Source organism: Apiospora aurea, assembly GCF_038362705.1.
Source record: "Apiospora aurea strain CBS 24483 chromosome Unknown utg000005l_segment0_segment0, whole genome shotgun sequence".
Classification (NCBI taxonomy): Eukaryota; Fungi; Ascomycota; class Sordariomycetes; order Amphisphaeriales; family Apiosporaceae; genus Apiospora; species Apiospora aurea.
The window spans coordinates 1,189,518-1,209,309 of record NW_027117392.1 but is presented as its reverse complement, the minus strand read 5'-3'; the positions used below and the strand labels follow the sequence as shown (position 1 = coordinate 1,209,309).

General features: G+C 54.3%; 4 protein-coding genes across 4 annotated transcripts; 2 read left to right on the top strand and 2 right to left on the bottom strand.

Moving 5' to 3' along the window:
* Nucleotides 1–312: 312 nt before the first annotated feature.
* Nucleotides 313–2,069, bottom strand: PG986_006944 (uncharacterized protein; the record flags this gene model as incomplete). The annotated part of the gene is made up of 2 exons (XM_066843166.1): nucleotides 313–1,687; nucleotides 1,759–2,069. The coding sequence occupies 2 exons, from the start codon at nucleotides 2,067–2,069 to the stop codon at nucleotides 313–315; spliced, it is 1,686 nt and encodes a 561-aa protein (XP_066699278.1).
* A 7,284-nt stretch (nucleotides 2,070–9,353) lies between these two features.
* Nucleotides 9,354–13,354, top strand: PG986_006943 (glycosyltransferase family 20; the record flags this gene model as incomplete). Its single annotated transcript, XM_066843165.1, has 3 exons — nucleotides 9,354–9,369; nucleotides 10,304–12,712; nucleotides 12,792–13,354. 3 exons carry the CDS (start codon nucleotides 9,354–9,356, stop codon nucleotides 13,352–13,354), a joined length of 2,988 nt encoding a protein of 995 aa, XP_066699277.1.
* A 594-nt stretch (nucleotides 13,355–13,948) lies between these two features.
* On the bottom strand, nucleotides 13,949–15,510 carry PG986_006942 (uncharacterized protein; the record flags this gene model as incomplete). The annotated part of the gene is made up of 3 exons (XM_066843164.1): nucleotides 13,949–14,735; nucleotides 14,821–15,087; nucleotides 15,497–15,510. 3 exons carry the CDS (start codon nucleotides 15,508–15,510, stop codon nucleotides 13,949–13,951), a joined length of 1,068 nt encoding a protein of 355 aa, XP_066699276.1.
* Nucleotides 15,511–16,956: 1,446 nt separating this feature from the next.
* On the top strand, nucleotides 16,957–18,845 carry PG986_006941 (uncharacterized protein; the record flags this gene model as incomplete). Its single annotated transcript, XM_066843163.1, has 4 exons — nucleotides 16,957–16,965; nucleotides 17,054–17,675; nucleotides 17,806–18,581; nucleotides 18,693–18,845. The coding sequence occupies 4 exons, from the start codon at nucleotides 16,957–16,959 to the stop codon at nucleotides 18,843–18,845; spliced, it is 1,560 nt and encodes a 519-aa protein (XP_066699275.1).
* Between the last annotated feature and the right edge of the window lie 947 nt (nucleotides 18,846–19,792).

Below are 19,792 nucleotides of genomic sequence, written 5' to 3'. Positions count from 1 at the left end.
CCTCGGATCCCGGGTTAGACACCTTTCACCTGGGTGGCACTAGACTACGATGCGATACATCTGTTTGTCACTATCACGCGAGAGTCTTGGTGGGGCTTGAAGTCAGCTATCGCAACAAAGGGTGACATCATTTCCATCAAGATGGCGAGGCGCAGCGCACCTCGAGCATCACCAGGGGGTCATCGTCACTACATGGAGTTCTGGAAGGGTATATGTATGGGCATATATCATATCGTGTTGGGTATCATTTGAAAAAGTACTAAGGCTAATAAAAGGCTTTTATGTATAGACAGATAGCAATATACAGCTCCATCACGAAGATCGACTGCTGAGATGCTCTCTCGGGCTGAGCGGGCTGGCGGGGCTCGGCAGGAACTCGAACCCGGGACTGCGCGGCATCTCCCCAAACGTCCCGTCGCTCCGCTCGCTGAGGCGGAACTGCGACGACTTGTTCCTCGTGTGGCCCTTTGGTTCCGGGACGGTGTTGTGTTGTTGCAATCGTGATGATGGTGGTGATGGCTGCTTCAGGCTGCGTGTCATTCCAGATGACCGTGTGTATCTGTTATAGTTGTTGTTGTTGTTACTGCTGTAGTCCCTTTCCCCGCGGTACGCCTGCGGCGGCACCGAGAGTCCGTTCGGCCACCGCTCCTTGGCGAAGGCCTCCCAGTCCGCCGACGTGCGTCCGACAAAGATCGACGAGGTCCAGCGCGACTCGGGCCTGCTCGAAGTGCCAGGACGTGAAGTGGGCGACGACCTTGTCGATCTCCTGCCACTGACTGCTTCGGATATGCGCGACATCCAGCTCCATCTCTGGGTGTTTCTTTTCCCAACTGCATCTAGCTCGGCCGGGTTGGCTCGGCTCCCCAAGGGCGGCACGGCTTCGACCTCCACGACCACCTCCACAATGCCTCCTCCCAATCCTGCCTCCGAATCGTCGTGCTGCTTCTCGTAGACGCGCCTCTCTGACTTGTGCCGAAGCATGACGCCCCACGAGCCGGCCTTTTGCCCGCAGCGCGCCCAGACGCCGACGCCGATGGGAGTCAGGTGGTCGTTGCCGCTCTCGGGATGGTGATGTCGCTGGCGTTTCCGCCACCAGCGGTTCAGAACGAAAATAACAATCACGACGAATGCCAGTGCGATAAACGTGGCCCCCAGCACCACAGCGGCCTTGCTGCCTTGTTGGGTGGCGGGTTTATGGTTCGCATCACTGAAGGGCGAGCCGCCGCCGCCACCACCACCACCACCATCGACCGCGCCGCCTAGCGCCGGCGAAGTCGCAGACGTGACTTGGCCCAATGTGGCGCTGGGCTGGGTATTTTTCGGTGATGCGCCGGTGGGCAATAGGTTGGTGGGCGTAGGGTTGGTGGTGGACTGCAAAAGCGCCGTCGACGCTGCTGGCAAAGTAGATGTCCGTGAAGGCACCGGGACCACTGTCGAGAATCTCATGGAGGTGTCTTCAGTAGGGCTAGCTGCCGGTGGCGGGCTTGTTGACGTTGGCAAGGTACGGTCGCCGACGAGCAGGAGCCCCGGGGTCAATGGATGCGTTTGTAAGATACTCAAATCCGAGTCTCGCCAGCGAATCTGGATGGCTGGCGCCACGGTCACCTGGGCCCCGGGTGCTGTAGCGGTAGCGAAGCCCCAGACGCCGCCAATGAAGTCTGTGATGTCGGTGGTGCATGTGTGGTCGCTGAAAGATGGATGCATGGTTAGACAGTGTTCATATGCGATGCCAAGAGGGAAAGGCTCATTCATCCTCACCTGGGGACGCAGTAGGCCACCGTCTCGCCTGAGGTCACCGGAGGAAAGCCCTCTTGGGTTCTGGTCTTGGTGACCCCGCAGTTTGGGCCGACGGAGAAACCACTGGGACATATCGCAGGTGAGTAGAATCGGATACCCTGGAACGCAATGTTGTCGTTCCACGAGGGAGGTTCGCAGGACGCTGGCCCGCCAGTCGGGAAAGCCGGGTATCGCGACGGGGCCTGGGTTGTCGTTAACAACCAAGATTCGGAGCACGATTGAGTAAATACGGTGGTCAGAGCCGCGAGTGGAGTTGCCAGCGGTTTAGACATCATTTTCGTTGCCACGTAAACAGCCAAGAGTAGTAGTTGTTGTTGTTGTGAGTATCCATGGAGACCGGCTGCCCTTCTTTTCTTTCTTGCTGTTTCCTCAACCCCAAGCAAGATGAGCCGGGTGACAGGCAAGCCGCACCTTACCAGGCGGTGCAAAAAGACAGGAGGGGGTGGTGGTGGGAGGGAAGTTGACGATCCTCAAAAGTAAGGAGAGGGGCGACAGGAACGCCTCTCTTTCTTTCTATTTCTCTCTCAAGGGGATCGCGCAGGGTGGTAACGAATGGATTTTAAGCTTCTTCTCCCTATGGGAGAGATGGACATGGTTTTAGATCATCACGGGAAGCTGCCGATCGGGTGCCAGAATTCCGGGGAGAGGGTCCATTGCAGGTGCGCGATGGCAAGACGATGCAAATGCAACCTCTTATCGAGGCCAGTTTCCTCTTTGCCTCCCCACCTCCGTTTCTTGTCTTCCGGGCTCCTCTTTTCATATTGTCCAAAGGACGGTGAGCCCTGGCACCAAGCACCTGTTCCAGCAGGCTACACGGCGAGGAAGGGCTAAAAGGCTGTTGGTGGTTGGTCGTGTTCGTGTGTTCGTGTGTGTGTGTGTGTTGCGTGCTGCATATGCGGCAGATGGACCCCTGTCGTCGATCATACTAGGACAGATGTGAAACCATTCCCTCGGTGGGTCCCAAGCTGTGCTGACCATCACCCCTCCTGGAATCCCCTCCCAGCTCGCTGCCTCTGCCTCTGCCGCGGTGGGCCAGGCAATCCTTCCGTCGTCGTCGAACCTCGCAGCTGTGCTAGCTGGTTCGTCGACTGGGAAGGGACTAGAAGGAAAAAGAGGAAACAGAGCCAACACCGACGACCTGAGACGTGCTACCCAGCCTGTCAGCCAAGAGGATGCAATGCGGATCCTGCCTGCGGTGCTCTGCTAGTGCGGCTCTGCAGGCATGGCCCGACTAGATAGATCCTACCCGGCCGGAGGTATGCCCTGATTGCGGTACGCACTCCAGGCTTGTCAAACGTTTACCCGCCCGTCCTGTCGTTCAGAGCCAATAAGGTTGGCGGTGCCCTGCATTGATGTCATTCGGGGCTGTGCAGCTCCTGGGATAACGGCATGAGCAACGGAGGTCATGGAAGTCCGAAGGGAACCAGGGTCTCGAGAGGAGCAAGATAAATGGTTGATGCTGTTTATCCAGGCGCACGTGTGGCCCGGCCGGGCGGTCAGGGGATTGATTCTCGTACGGATAAAGCGTTTCTGTTTTTCCGGCTACCGTCATTCGGGTCTGAGCAGGCTGATCATCCATTTAACAGTTGGTTTCGTCGCGGTTGCGCAAACGGGAATCATTGTTTGTTTTCTAATGCGCCATGTGTGCGCGAAAGATGTTCCGTCGCGTTCCCAATCATGGTGTCGTGACTGACTGGCCCCTCCTCGGACGGGCCCTTCGTCTCGATGACCGACCGCCATCTTCATCACACACTCTCATCCACGCCTCGGACTTCATCTGATGTTTCTGTTACATCTAAGGAGAGGAGTCGTTTCCAGGCTGCACCAAGGACGCGGCAACTACCGGCTGGTATTACCGTTATGTCGGTATTTTCGTGAGGCTTTTTTTCTTTCTTTTTTTCTTCTTTTTTCTTCTTTTTTCCTTTTGTCTTTCTCCTTCTCCGAGCTGACCCTTACTTGGTCTTGGCTCTCTGTGCGCATCGGGCGGCCTCGACTCCTTGAATGATCCTCTTCGATTGAAAAAGATGAGGTGAAGACCGTTGCGACGAACGGACGAATTGCCACGTTCGTCGCTGGCCCAGCGTGCCTGCCCACTAGCAACTGCTGATTTATCGCCGGATGATCTAAGGTTTTCTGATCAAACAAGACCATGACCGGACGAGAGTAGACCCGATGCTTTTGGTCGCTTTTTGGGCCTTGCTTTTTACAGATGCTACCAACTCTGCAAAGGTCAAAAGCCGATAAGGCTAGATCATTGCGACGGTGTTTAATGAAGGCCAGCAAAAAGAGGTCCAGGAATCAGAGCTGTGCCGTCCGGGGGCGGACTCGTCTCCGTTGCTGCTTGCCTCTTGGTACCCTGGTGCAGTCGGCAACCAGCCTTAGCGCTTCCATTATGATCAACTGATCGGACACCAGCAAGTTTGAGGAGCACGGCAACAATTGAGGAACCCGTAAGCCAATCAAACCTGCGATGGCCGGTTGATCTGGAATCAGTCGAGAAGCCTGCAACTCTGTGCATACTTCGAAACCCGTGGTCCCCCATACTAAAGTAGGCAGTCTTCAAGGAAGCAAAAAGAAACCAACGAGTGAGTTGCCCAAAGAGGCCATAGGCCCCAACCGTGAACAAGCAAGCGCCGAGTAATATAGTTTCGGAGAATGTCCGGTAGAGAATACTCAAGTACCACATTATCACCTCCCTCTCATTAAATAGGCATTGCTATTCATTAAACGAGGGAAGCCAGTTCTCTTGAAAGATATTAGTTAGTTCCTCCTCGTATACTGCGTCACAGTGGCTTCGTCAGCTACTATGCCTAACAGATGGTATCTAGCAAGGACTCCATGTAAAAGAGGCCTTACTATGGTATATAAGACAACTTCTTTTGTTGTGTAGGGATCTTTTCACCTTCTGGATACTCCTCCCACGTCCGATCCTCCCTGTAATGTCACGCTTTCGTGAGCTATAAACTGCCGGATGACAACCAAAAAACCCTATATCACATTTCATTTCGTGGTGTGAGGCAGGAACATGCCCATTTCCGATACAGTATCTGATCCAAATACTACAGTATGCATCGTTCAACGTGTAGCATTGTGCAGTTGTATTCTCTTGATAATCGTCTCGGCGTGCTAACCCCCAGAAGCCCGTAACGTTGGCCCTTCTTGCAGCTCTACTAGCCCAACATCGATGATCCATATGATGGAAACGTGATTATACAGAGCTAGACCCAAGCAAACTCTATGAGTTATATGTTTATCGTCGAGCTAAAGCCTGATGCTTCCAGCTATAGCCAGATAAAGACAAATCCAAACAAATAGAATAGCACCAGAATTCGAAGATTTGCTGGCCCCAAGATGCCTTCAGAGATATTTCAGGGATACTCCAACATCGAGCACGAAGTGGTATATCTACATACGCTATCGACATCAAACGTCCACCGCCTGATCTGACAGCCCAATTAGCTGTGGCGGATGGTCCTTTAAGGCTCTCATTGCAAACACCTAAGCACATTGGCACAGAGAAACACACGTGGTAGATAGCACAGCCTCCGAGACTGAAACATGGACCCCCATATAGACCCCTTTTTGACCCCAATAGCGGCTTCTTTTGTTTCGTTTGCACCGATAAACAGAAACACTCATCCTTGATGGTCTTCTTGCTGGTGTGGCTCAAGGTGGTGTACCCCTAGCAACTCTACGTAACATCGTATCAGGGCAGACAAGACTTGAAGCACTTCGCACCTACTGGCATTCCCATACCAACAGTAACAGAATCCAGATAACACATCGATTGCTGTTAGCAGACTCTCCCTACGGATCAGTTTCAACCTGGAACTTTCAAGTTGCGAGAGTGATAGTTTCGAGTGACCCTACACGTACTCACCGCTGCTGGCACGACAACGAGCCATCTGCAGCATTGCGTTCGCCGCCATTTAGCTGAACATTTCTTACCTGGGGAGAAGATTCAATCTATCCTCATGAGGAAGGAATGGCCTCTGAGGATTTTCTCTCTATATCTCTTTCTCAAAGGTTCAGGAATTGGAGGCTGCTAAAATCATGACTGTAGCCCGTCCACAATAAGAACCGCCGCAGGTCCAGACGTTTGGTTTTTTTTTCCACATTGTTCTTTTCCTTTTCAACTCATACCAGCGCAGACGAGCAGAAGCAAGTGGCTCAAAACCGAGCAAACTCAACACATCGACTCAAAAAGCAGGTATTATACCCTAATGCCCCCCAAACTCTATAACTTACCCAGCAGCAGCCAAATCACTACCACTTCTTTAGTTCCTTCGACATTCGTAACATCACTTATCAAGTCACTTTTGTATTCCAGTCCCAGGTTATCATCAAACTGAACCTCATCATATAGGCAGTGGACTTTCCCTAACCATCGACTCGATATTCTATGTACGAGTATATACGCATCGTCGTCATTCGTTTCCCTCAACCTGGCGCCTAGACACCGGGTGATACGTAGTACAGATGATACTGCCGCTCCCGTCTCTATCCATCGCATCGGACGGATATGTGTGGAGTTCTGCAACAACTCCTAAGCTTGCCGTTGTCCGTTTGCTACTCGACATTCATACTTACAGCTTGTAGCCGATCTCTCCGCGCGCCTCCCTGCGTGGAATGTCCTCGTAGTACGTTGGTGGTACGTCCAGCTTGTCGGACACCGACGGCTCCAATGCCCTCATCACCATGCTCAACCTGGGCCACCGTGGTCTCCAGTATGCTGGCCAGGCACTCATTCCTACCTTGATCACCACAGCTGGGACATGGCAGGTGGCGATGATGGGAGGATCTACCCGAAGATCCCGCCGCGTGCAAGGTGGGTGCGCGACGCGGGTACCGGCCGCGAAGTCTCGCCATGTTGGCAAACACGGAAGCGCCGGCAAAGAAGGGACGCCAAGTCATCACCAGTAATCCCTGTGGTCGAGGATATGCAACTGCGCCGAAGATGCGTTGGCCGTCAACTCAAGTTGTGTTGGACACAGGAGTTTGCTTCGGGCCGCTCGTGCATCACGGGCCAGGCAACTACAGAGGAAGAATCATGGACATTACTTTTGGGATGTTTTGGGATGAATTAAGAAGAGCATCAATAATTCAATTGCACCACTTATTGCGTAGACTAAGGCGAAGTCGCATTAATTCTGGCATCGGGAGAATAACTCATCGCTAGATGAGCATGTTCCAATTACCAAACCTTCAATTTGGATGGCTATGTCGTGCACCGACACCCCCTTTCCATTCCTGTCCTATGTAACGACTTTCCCCATGCTACCATGTCAACTCCGCATCCCCGGAATGATTTGAGTTAGGAGTTGGGGTTTGTGGAGATTTTGGGAAATTACAATAGGCCGAGATTGGGCGTATTGGGGGGGTGCGGTCTGGCCCGGGAAACCTCAGGGGAAGGAGGCTCACCGACACAGAGATGGAAGGGATCGGTGGACTGACGGGCGAGACCGACTGATGTGGTCGAATACTCGTAAGCCTCAGACTCAGCACCGGCAAGCAATCAACCAGCCCCTATTCTGAAAGGGGATGCTCGGGTTGAACACCAAGCAGCTTTGCACTCTACAAGATTCGATTCGTTACCAAGCCAATACGACTTCCGAAAAAGCAACGTTCAGATAAGAAATATCTACAGGGAAAGCTAGCTCCGATAACAGATTGGCTTCAGAACGGGTAGCCCGCGTCGTTCATACGACCGAATAAACGATTAGGGTTTGCGAAAGGGCCTGCTGCACGCACGCCTGCAAGTAGCCTACATCTATGCAGATTGGGCGTCAATCCTCGAGCCCAAATCGAAGGCTGTACTGTGAGCAGGTGGGCTATTCAGTCCGAAAGACAACTTACGATCCAGATGCGACATCAAGAGAGGTAGCAGAATGTCAGAACGTCGAGTGCAACCTCGCCAATTGCCAGCGTGCAGGGCTAGTCGGAGATCGCCAACAGCGATTCGGCGTGGCACGACGTGGGGTTGGGATTGGCCCATGTCGATCGCAGGTTCGGAGGCCGAAGTACCAGCCAATTCCTGCCCCTCTTCATGTGTGCCTTTCTGCCCCTCCATGTCGTTTTGCGACACACACACACACACACACACACACGCCGCTTGCTGCACGCGATTGATCTCGCGATTGATCTCGCGATTGATCTCGCGATGTAAGCTGAAATGTAGGATCGGAGAAGGTCGGCTTCTTCCAGAATCCCATTCCCCCGGGAATGCTCTGTCCCGGGGTACATTCGTTGATTAGCCTAGGTAATGCAATCCGGTCGCTAGCAAGTGCCTTAAAAATGCCCCTCTCGCACTGTCTCCTCATGGTCTCTCATCAGCGCAATAGGCAATGTGTTGAGGACATACTGCTACTTCCTACAGTGGGTATACTGGCCAGGCGGAGCTCGGGCCGACTGGGGGCAATAGGTGTCGAACCGCAGAAAGTATGTGCCGCGGGGAAGCAGGATATCGCAGGCCAGCTTCAATGTCGTCACAAGACCTTTCTAGGACGCCGTTCCCCTGTAGTCCGACCACGAAGAGCGGGCTTCTCCCAGTCGCAAGACCAAGGAAAGTAGACAGGCCATACCCGGTAGGTATCGTGGTTTGCTGGGCCAGAGTTGTCGACTTTCTAGCAGAGTCTAGATCGTTCATCCCATGGAGAAATTTCATGGGGAGTATCCATATTTCCCTTGGGATTTGGGCCCGTTGCGTCAATAGCTTCGGTGCGCCGCGCTTGGCAACGGAACCTGACTCTCAGCACTGCAGCTCTGGATTAACGGGTTGGACGGAGAAGGAGCATGAGCAGGAAAAAACGGAGGGTAAGGTGGTAGCAGCAGCAGGCGGTATGCAGCTGTAGGTGGTGTAGGCATATCGGTATGTCGACTGGAGTCTGGCCTGTAGCTGCTAGAGAGAATAGGGACGACGACCGACCGAACGATGGGTTTTCGTGACGGTTGGACGGGCACATGGATGCTTTGGGCCAGCTGGCCAGGGAGCATGGGCAGAAAGGGGAGCAGGTCGACAATGGCCGAACCTTAAAGACCACGCACAGCCTAGGCAGCAAGCAACTGACTGCGAACTGAGGGTTGCTTTACTACCTTTGGTGTTGCTGTCTCGGAAGTCTGTGTTGCCTGCCCTCACTCACACTTCCTCTCTCTCTCTCATCGCTCACCTCTCATTCTTTGAAGCTCGTTACTTTTACTGCTAGACCCAAAAACATTCGTTTCGGAATCCTGTCCAGTTATTTGCCGTGTTCTTAGTGGCTGTTTGTCGCTTCCCACTTGTTTTCTGACAGCGGGCTTTGCTTTACTTTACGTCAGTCTATTCGAGGTACGCAGGTACGTGCGATCGGTCTTCTCTTTCTCTCTTGTCGATTGTCGCGCGAGTCTATTCTGCCCCACCAAGTTTCGTCATCGCCTGTCCTCTTCTTTTTCACACACAACACCTGCACGCACACACCCAATTGCGTAGGCGTGGAACAGCACTGTGGGACAGCGCAACCCAATCAGCGCTCGAGTGCAAGTCGCACCCACGGGCTGAGTGCATCGATGCCATGCCCACGATGCTGTCGCATTTCGGTATGAGCGTCGCCCAGAAACAAAGAGGAAGCACGGGATAATAGGTTTTGCGAAATGCATGTAGCCACGCATGCATCCGTCGCAGACGGCCCCAGTCTACCCCCCATCCCATCCGTCAGCCAGCCCAGGCCAGGCCGGTCGTAGAGCCAGACACCAGAGACGCATTGCGCCAGCCAGCCTAGCCAGCAAGCCAGCAAGCCCGCATGTCCAGCCAGACAGAGTCGCGGAAGGGGACGAGGAGATCTACCGATCTTGCGGATTTTCGATCCCCTTTTATCCCACCTGCTTAGTTTAGGAGCAAAACCTCCCGGGCCCAGTGCCAGAAGCTGGCAGTACAGAAGGGGGAAGAAGCCTTGGAAGAGCGCGTCCAGTGACTGCCCCACCACAAACCCGGTCAGCAATGATTGGAACCAACTTCGAATCCTCATGCTTTCCCTCCGGCTTTGTTGTGCATCTGGACGAGCAGTGAAAAGAGGCTAGGTAGCACAACCTACTTACGACTGTTATTTTTATTACGACGACTGCCTGCCTACTCTTCCTTCCGCCCCCTGATTCTAGCTTGACTCTCCTATCACTTCCCACCTTCCTTGGTTCCGTTGAGACTTTCATTCGCTGGACCACCACCGCAGTTTATCTTAAAGTGACCAGGGTGCCAACGCCCAGGGCAGCTCATTATTGCTCCTTTTACCGCCCTGAGACCAGGAGGGCGACAGTGCCATCGCATTTATATTCCCACTCCCTCTTCCTCTCCCTTCCGGACCTCGCTCGCTGTAGTCTCGAACGTCGCGACCGGCTGAGAGCTATTCTGCCAGCCTGCCCTCCTCACACCAGCGTTGATTGCTATTTTGGTTTTTGGCTTTCCCTGCAATTCACGCCACTGCCGCACCCCCCACCATTCGCTACTAGAAGCATTCAGACCAGCATCGCTAAACAGGTCATCATGGCGGAACAGAACCCGACCCCCTGAAGAAGGGCAGATTGGACGAGATTCTTCAGACGGAGGAAGTAAACTCTCCCCGCCCCGCGCTACTCAATCGAGCCGAATCAGAACTCCCTGCCCACGAGCGAGCTTCCAACACAAACGTCCCCGTCACCCCTGGCATTCACTTAGAGACCTATCACGACGACGACGAAGACAAGAAAGACAGATCTACCAGTCCGAACTACTTCACAACCAACCCGGCGAACCCCCAAACACCGGGAGACAACGTTTTGTCAGGCTTTACAGAGGGTGCTACCGAGGGCACAATGTCCGACCAAGCTGTCCTGCGTCGCATGAGCCTGGCGTCGAAGGGACGTCGCCAATCCATTTCTCAGATCAAAGACACAGTACCCGAGCTGGCGCTTACGGGAAACATCATCTCAGCTGCCTTTAATCTTCCTTATGCGCTGAAATACCGTCAGTCTGGCGACTGGGAATTGGGCTCGAGGCGCGGTCAGTCCGCACTCTACGATGCCTTCTCGTACCTCTCCTCCGACGAGTCGCCTTGGAACCACACCGTTGTGGCATGGACGGGCGAGATTGAGACGCCATATAACCCCTATTCACCCCCTGGTACCCCTCCGGAGGTCACCGCCAATATCCCCGGGAAGAATGTGCTCTCGGCGCCGATTCCTGTTGATACTTCAACGCCCCCCACGCCTGCTGTGCAAGATGGCACCTTCATACCCAAGGAACATCAACTAGATCTCGAGCAGCAACTCGCACACGACAAGCGGATCAAGACTGTGCCTGTATGGCTCGCCGACGACGATGAAATGTCCGACGAGGGTATCACCCTCACAGACCAGAACCGATGGAGACGTTATGCAGACCACGAGCTCTACACCCTATTCCACTATAAGCAGCATGAACCAACAGATGGCAGATCCGAGCGCATTCAGTGGGCCGACTACTACAGAATGAACCTCAAGTTCGCCAATAAGATTATCGAGATTTACAAGCCTGGTGATATCGTGGTTATCCACGACTTCTACCTCATGCTGCTCCCCAGCATGTTGCGCCAGAGAGCTCCGAACATGTACATCTCCTTCTATCTCCACAGCCCCTTCCCCAGTAGCGAGTTTCTGCGTTGTCTGCCGCGACGGAAGGAGGTTCTCGAGGGTGTTCTCGGGGCCAACCTGGTCGGATTCCAGTCATACAGCTACTCGCGTCACTTTTCGAGCTGTTGTACCCGCGTGCTTGATTTTCCGTCTGACTCGATCGGCGTGGACGCCTACGGGACCCGTGTCGAAGTGGGCGTGTTTCCTATCGGCATCGACTTCGCCAAGGTGGAGCAGCTTGCTTGGAGCCCTTCCGTTACAAAGGCGTACGAGAGCCTCAAGACAATGTACCAAGGCAAGAAGATCATTGTGGGCCGCGATCGCTTAGATAGTGTCCGCGGTGTGGCTCAGAAGCTCATGGCGTTCGAGCGCTTCCTTGAACTGTACCCTGATTGGGCGGAAAAGGTGGTCCTCATTCAGGTCACCTCACCCACCAACATCGAGGAGGATTCCGAGAACAAAATTGCCAGCCGAGTCAATGAACTAGTGATGAGAATCAATGGCGCTTTTGGAGGCCTCACATTCTCTCCCGTGCAACACTACCCGCAGTACTTGAGCCAGGATGAGTACTTTGCTCTTCTGAGGGCAGCTGACATCGGCCTGATCACCTCGGTTCGGGACGGCATGAACACAACGAGTCTGGAATACGTCGTCTGCCAGCGCGAAAACCATGGCCCGTTGATTCTGTCCGAATTCAGTGGTACCGCTGGTTTCCTGCGGGATGCGATCCATATCAACCCCTGGGACCTCAGTGGCGTGGCAAAGCAGATCGACAACGCGCTTACCATGGACGGAAAGGAGCGCGAGTCCATGCAGAAGCCCCTGTACAACCACGTGGCTCAGCAGAATGTTCAGAGTTGGATCACCAAGTTCCTGCGGAAACTGGTTAGCAACCTGGCAAACAACAGCAACGCGAGCGCTACGCCATTGCTGGACCGCACCGAGTTGTTGGCGCGGTACCGCGCTGCCAGCAAGCGTCTTTTCATGTTCGACTACGACGGGACACTCACACCAATCGTTAGGGAACCTAGTGCGGCTATTCCTTCGGAGCGTGTGATTCAGACCCTTCAAACGCTGGCTGCTGACCACCGGAACGATGTATGGATCATATCTGGCCGTGACCAGGAGTTCTTGCAGCAGCATCTTGGGCACATCTCGGAGCTAGGTTTCAGCGCCGAGCACGGGAGCTTTATTAGGCATCCCGGCGAGACTGTCTGGGAGAACCTGGCTGAGAAGTTCGACATGAGCTGGCAAGAGGAAGTTGTTGCCATCTTCCAGAAATATACCGATCGCGTGCATGGTAAGTTCTGCTTCTACCCTTTTTCTTTTTTCATATTCCAGACTGGTGGTTTGAGCCAGCGACTAACAAAATGCGCTAGGTTCTATCATTGAGCGAAAGCGGTGCGCATTGACCTGGCACTACAGGCAAGCAGACCCCGAGCAAGGCGTCCACGCTGCTCGCGAATGTCAGAAGGAGCTCGAGGCCACCGTCGCCAAGAAGTGGGATGTAGACGTCATGGAGGGCAAGGCCAACCTCGAGGTTCGACCGACCTTCATCAACAAGGGCGAGATTGCCAAGAGACTCGTGAACGACTATAACAAGGACATCTCCCACGTCCAGGGCGGTCCGTCATCGGATTCGTCGAAGCTTGAGTTCGTCCTCTGCATGGGCGACGATTTCACGGATGAAGACATGTTCCGAGCCTTGAGCGGCCTGAGTGGTACCGCCCTGGAGCCTGAGAACGTCTTCACGGTTACCGTGGGAGCCAGCACCAAGGTCACGCTTGCGCGTTGGCACATATTGGAACCTGCGGACGTGGTGGAGGCCACGGGTCTCTTGGCCGGCGCTGGCAGCAGCGGCAGAAACGACGACAGCACGGTACTCAGCTCGGTCAACCTTGCCGCTGTCGCGGGCTTAGAGGGTAGAGTCCCTGAGAAATAAGGGGTTTCCATGTTGCAGACAGTATCTGTTATTCGTGGTTGGGTTCGTTGAAATCAGAAAGTAGTTTTTAACTGGCGAGGCGCTTGGTTTTGCAGGGCACTTACAGAAGAAGGCACAGAAAACACAACTTGACGATAGCATTAAGATAGACACTACTGGGCGGAATCCATTCCTCGCACATGTTGTCATGTGTGGATAATAAGGGACTTGGCAGCAGCGCGAGGTAGGAGCGCGCCATTATGGGATAGAAGCTAGATTCAAAGACGGAAGACAAAATAAGACACTTCCTCCCAAAGAGCTGCTACAAGCATCGATGGCAGACATTGCCAGTCGCTATTGGATTAGTCAAGGCTGCTACCACCCTTCAAGAAACGTCCGGTCTTCTGAACGGCAGGTACATAAAGTATATATGCTAGAAGTTATAATTGCAGGTTTCAAATATTCGATATTTTTGGATAATTACATTTAGTTGGAATCAATGCCAGGCAATGGTGACTGACGCTGGCGAGACTACGAGCCAAGAGTCCGCTTATGCTGGGCCTCGGACAACAGCCCGGCGGCTTGGTACTACTGATAGCCACATCCCGTCATCCGTCATCGCTGCCAGCCCCCATCCAGCTCCGCCACGGCCCGCTGATAAGGCGCACCCGGGAGCTCGCTGGGCCGCCTCTTCGTCCCGGCGTCCGTCCGACTCCGTCCCAGGGGAGCCGGCAGTTCCGCCCACGACGACGACTGCTGCTGCTGCTGTTGCTCTGCTGCCGGAGGAGGAGCCGCCGGGCCTTCCAACCCCCCGCTTCTTTCGTGTGGGCTGAAGAGCTTGCGTCGTCGCCGTCGCCGCACTAGTAGTACTGCTGCACACAGTGCCAGTGCCACAGCGCCCAGACTTACACCCACGCTCACGCCGATAGTTGTCGCGTTGCCGCTGTCCTTATCTTGCGATGATGATGACGATGATGAGTTCCCCGCACCGGATTGCTGTTGCTGGCCTCCTTGGTCCTGTCCCTCCTGGCTGCCAGTAGTCGATGGCAATGGCAGATCGTAATTGCCTGGCAGCTGCGGCAGCGTCGGCATCGTCGCTCCCGGTGAACCGCCCGTCGCCGTCGGAGCCGCCGGCAGGCCTTGGCTTTGGCGCCAGTCGGTGCCAGTAGCAGCTGGGGCGGCGTCTGTCGTCGTCGTCTCGCCCTCGCGGCGGTCAATGTTCCAGCCGACCACCGCCATGGCGCCGACGAAGGAGCCCGCCGTCAGCGTCGTCGTCGTCCTTTGCCAGGACGAGGGACCGCTGTAGGCCGTCATGGCGTACGGCAGCACGTCGCCGCGCGACACGGTCGAGCGGCAGTCGCCTTTGATGGAGCCCTTCAGGCCGTTGGTTAGGGTGTAGCCTCTGCGTCCGAGGAGGGGAGAGAGAAGAGAAATGTCAGTGAGTTGATCCCGCGGTGCGTGTTGTGCTTCTGAGATATGTCACTTACGCGGGACAGCACATGGCCACGGTGCTCTGCGCGTCCTTCCGCGACGAGGCCAGCGTCGACCAGCCGTCGGGACAAGTCAGGGGTCCCAGACTGGCGGCGGTGTGGTGGCCGTCGTCGTCGTTGAAGCCGAGGCGGGCTTGCTCCCAGCACGTCGTCACGGCGCCGGGGGCGCACTTGCCCCCGCCCGCGCGCGTGTCGATGTCGAGGCCGTAGCCCGGGTCGTAGGCTACCAGGCTGGGCCCGTTCTGCCGGAAGAGGGTCGAGCAGCTCGAGGCGGCGGTGAAGGTGGTTGTTAGAGGCACGAAGGCGGTCACGGTGCCGGCGGCGTCGGTGGCGGGTGGTTAGGGGGGTCGTCATGGTGAGGGTGGGATTGGGGAGGAGTAGTGGGAGAGGCTCATGGCCCAATACAATGACTTGAAATATCAGTGATAGGAACCGGTTCTGCAAGGTTTTCGATACGCGGGCAGTCGAAGGTAGCACTCAATACCACTCAACAGAGACTGCAGAGAAAGAAAACAGAGCTGCCGAAGCTAACATAACCACATTGTGAGGGATCATGTATCCTCACACAACCGGGACCGCTGTCCTTTCCTAACAATCGACCCCTTTATCAATGAATGTCATGGAGCCAGCTTCATGCTTTCGGCGAAAGGCGCAAATTTCCGGATACACTCACGGCATGGGCGACATGGGCGCTCAATATGGGTATTGATTGAACATCATGCGCCAGAAAATCGATATCCCTTACATTGACTCAGCATCAGATACAAAGTGGCGGTATTGGTTGATTGGACAGCATAATTTGCTGGTGATGAGCCGCCCAGAGATCTGCCACTGCCATATCTTTATCGTCTAATCGGAGCTCCCACCTCCCCATCAGCCATACAAGCGAGGAAAAAGGAAAAAGAAAAGAAAAAAAAAGCAACCGCAGAGGGAGGTCTTCTTTAGATCCAAGTCCCCGGCATGAGAAATTGACTGAGCTCGTAGCCCATTCCTAGGCCGGGCAGCTGCCAGGACTAGTTAGATGGACCATACTCTGGGATTCAGCAAGGGTTGATTTCATAGTTTGCCCTGTCTGTCACCCCTTTTTGTCTGTAAAAGGTGAATATTGCGAACCTCGCTTAGTGAGTAGCAGATATTGGACTCTTTTCTCCGGTCTCGTGCCATAATGCGGTTACCTGCAAACATCTACCCGTAATATATCAATAATATATCCGTACTCCTTATCATTGTATGTAGTATTATATACAGCTGGATAGAATCAACAGTATCAACGTATCCAGACTGATAGCCCCTCAAAAAGGATCCCCATAGGGCTGGCTGCTAGGTCTGGACTACACGCCTTCATCAGGGAGTTGGGCGTTCCGTGTTTCGGGTCCCTGCATTCTGGCGAGTGTCAAAGCTTGAAGTTGTGTTGGTTGAATTCTTTATACCGGATTCTTGGTCGTTGAGAAGCCGCAGCCAGTGAACGACGCTACCGACCCGGGAAAGTCGTATTCCTCGTGCAAGGGCCGTCGGCTTTTCACCCAACACACTTGCCACGGGCCAATCAGGGGTTGCATAGCCGCCACTCCTAATATAACACATACCGTTTGCCCGGTACGCCAACGTACAAACGTGTACCACCCGGGCGTTACATGGCACCACAGTGGGGGCTGAGCCGCCAATCGTTGCATGGTTGTCTCGGAAAGCAAACCTCGGTGATAGAATGGCAGTCCCGCGCGTTTCCCCCTTTCCTTACACTTCTCAAGACTTGCTCGTGGATCTCAAAGCTGCTTTTTGACAGCAAAGTAAAAAAGAAGTCCGAGATGGCACAAACCAAAGACGCCCGTCTCCGGAAACCCTCCCGTTCACCGGGAGTCCGGAAGGAAACCAGTGGTCGAGCCAAAGAGGCGGCAGCGGCATCCAAGGTCGGCAGGATCCGGCCAGCTGCATCTGTGTCCCGCTGGCGGCGGGTCCGCAAAGCACTCAGCCTTCTCGGCTTCTTTGCTACCTTGGTTTTCTATATATTCCGGTGGGCCAGGGACAATGCATTGGGCTTTTCACACTATAGGCCTTCTGCTCTTGTTGATTGGGAATACCGGAGAGACGAAGTAAAGCAAGCTTTTGTTACAAGCTGGGAGGGCTATGCAAAAGATGCTTGGGGTAAGATAAAACTCACATTCCCTTTTGCCCCAGAGTCATATTGTTGTCTTCGGTTTGATATTTTGTACTAAATGTCCACGAATATCAGGCAAAGACGTATACAAACCACGGTCTCATACCGGTGGATACATGTCGCCCAAGGGGGCTGGGCTGGATCATCAGCGACAGCCTCGACACTATGATGCTGATGAACCTGACGGAGCCCCTGGCCGCGGCGCGGAAGTGGCTCCAGCGTGATCTGACCTGGGACCAAGACCAAGACGTCAACACCTTCGAGACGACCATCCGCATGATGGGCGGGCTCCTGTCGGCGCACTATCTCTCGACAAAACTCCCCGACGTCGCCTCCAAGCGGGACTCCGTCTATCTTGCCAAGGCGGTCGACCTTGCCGACCGCCTCCTCGCGGGCTTCGAGTCGAGGTCGGGCATCCCGTACGCCAGCGTCAATCTCGGCAAGAGAGAAGGTATACCGTCCCATGCCGACGGAGGCGCATCGTCTACCGCCGAGGCCGCCACCGTCCAGCTCGAGATGAAATACCTCTCGCACCTGACGGGCAACGATGTCTACTGGCGGAGGGCGGAGAAGGTCCTTCAGGTGCTCGACGCCCAGAGAATGGAGGGCGGCCTGCTTCCCATCTTTGTACATACCGAGTATGGGGTCTTCACCACACGGGAGATACGGCTTGGTAGTCGAGGGGACTCGTATTATGGTATGTTCCGTTAGTCGTGTTATATGGAGATGGTTTGTTATTATTGAACCTTTCTTTCCCTTCATGCTTTTGTTCAATATTCTCGCCCCCGGTCCACCTGAGAAATACTGACAACCTGGGAAACACAAAGAGTACCTGCCCAAGCAGTACCTCCAAACCGGGGAAGACATCTACCTCGACATGTGGGACGAAGCTCTTGAAGGCATCAAGTCCCACCTTGTTACCGAGACAAAACATTCCAGACTCAAGTTTGTCGCAGAGCTGCCTTCGGGTGTCGGCGGCCCCCTTTCTCCGAAGATGGACCACCTGGTTTGTTTCCTCCCAGGCACCATCGCCCTAGGCGCCACTCAGGGACGTACCTTGGACGAAGCCCGGCTGCGTCCCGAATGGACCGAGCACCACGAAGAAGACATGAAGCTGGCGGCCGAGCTGATGAAGACGTGCTGGGGCATGTACGCAGTGACCGAGACAGGATTAGCCCCTGAAATCGCCTGGTTCGAGGCAGCCAACGAAGACTTGCAGCCCGGCCCGGGATCCAGGAAGTCGCGTGGGTCAAGCAACTGTGAGTTAATATCTGAGATGTTGCTACCTCTTCATTTTCAAACCGCATGTATTTATATCATGACGCACATACTGATACAACCAGATTTAGCATTGCGGAACTGGAAGAAAGATTTCATTATCAAACCCCTGGACGCACACAACCCCCAACGGCCTGAGACGGTCGAGAGCTTGCTCATGATATACCGCATCACGGGCGACAACATGTACCGCGAATGGGGCTGGAAGGTCTTCCAGGCGTTCCAGAAGCACACGCGGACGCCGGACGGGGACGGCTACACCAGCCTGGACGACGTCCGCACGGCGCCTCCGAAGACAAGGGATAACATGGAGAGTTTCTGGCTGGTGAGTAAAAAGCACTTATGCCTATCTACCTGGTGCGGATTGAGCAATTCTCGAACGGTAATGAGCATGATTACTCGCATAGCTGCTGACTTACTGTGGTCATTCTACTAGGCCGAGACACTGAAGTATTTATATCTTCTGTTTTCCCCTGAGGATTATATGCCTCCTACCGAAGTGGTCTTCAACACCGAGGCTCATCTGCTCCCACGATTCACGCCAAGGGGTAATTTGAGGACGGGCTGGACAAGGGTTCCACGCGGATGAATCTAACATCAGGAGAGATATCCCATAAACCCTGACGATGGTTACAGTTGAAAACGAGAAAGCGATGTTCTGGGACCTGAATTTGGCGGGCGTGGGATCCCATTTTATGCTGGCATGACAGCGAGGAAGTAAAGTAGATATGAACAGTACCGTTTCCGATGCTGCACCACTCGCTTGTGGCCATCGCACCAACACCGCGGATCTAGGGGAGGTGCTTTGAAGCGCTGCAAGGTCCTGTAAATACACGTAATAAGATGCACCATTTGACGCAGCACAGCTTACAGTGTACTATAGTGGTGCTCTTCCTGCGTCGGTCCTCCTCTCTCATTCGGCTGTCGTTTCGTCATTGAGACTGCCACAATCTGCTACTCGAACTAAGAGAACATGGAAGGATCGTTTGCGAACCTGGATCGTAAAGATCGGATATTCGGGAAGCGGCCAGGCGTTTCATAGTAAGGAGACATGGGGCGGGACTGACAGCTTTACAGGCGACCACCGCAGGCTTGCCTGGGTCGTCTCCTGAACGGGGATGGTGGTTATGATGGGCTTGGTGTTTATTCGCATTATGACCACCACTGACGGTTACCCAGTAAGAGAGGACGTGTTCATCTGGCATTCCGTCTTCGTGGCCGCCGTTGGGCTATATTTCGTTTTGCATTTTCTGACATCCGTCGTCTTGGCGATCGACGATGCAAGACAGGCTGGTGGCCGAACCAGACAGCAAGTAGCATAGGTACTTAGTTACAATCGACAGATGAAAGGAATCTATGTTGAATGAAACCTGCTGTTCTATTCGGCCTGCCCCTAGGTACTGTACCCGACCTGTATCTTCCATTGAACCTAGTTTTAGCGGTAAACACTCAATTATTGCCCAAGTGGTAACCCGAGCACTGCCTCCAGTCATTGACGACGCGAGAAACATCCGCGGTCCCGGCCAAGACCACATG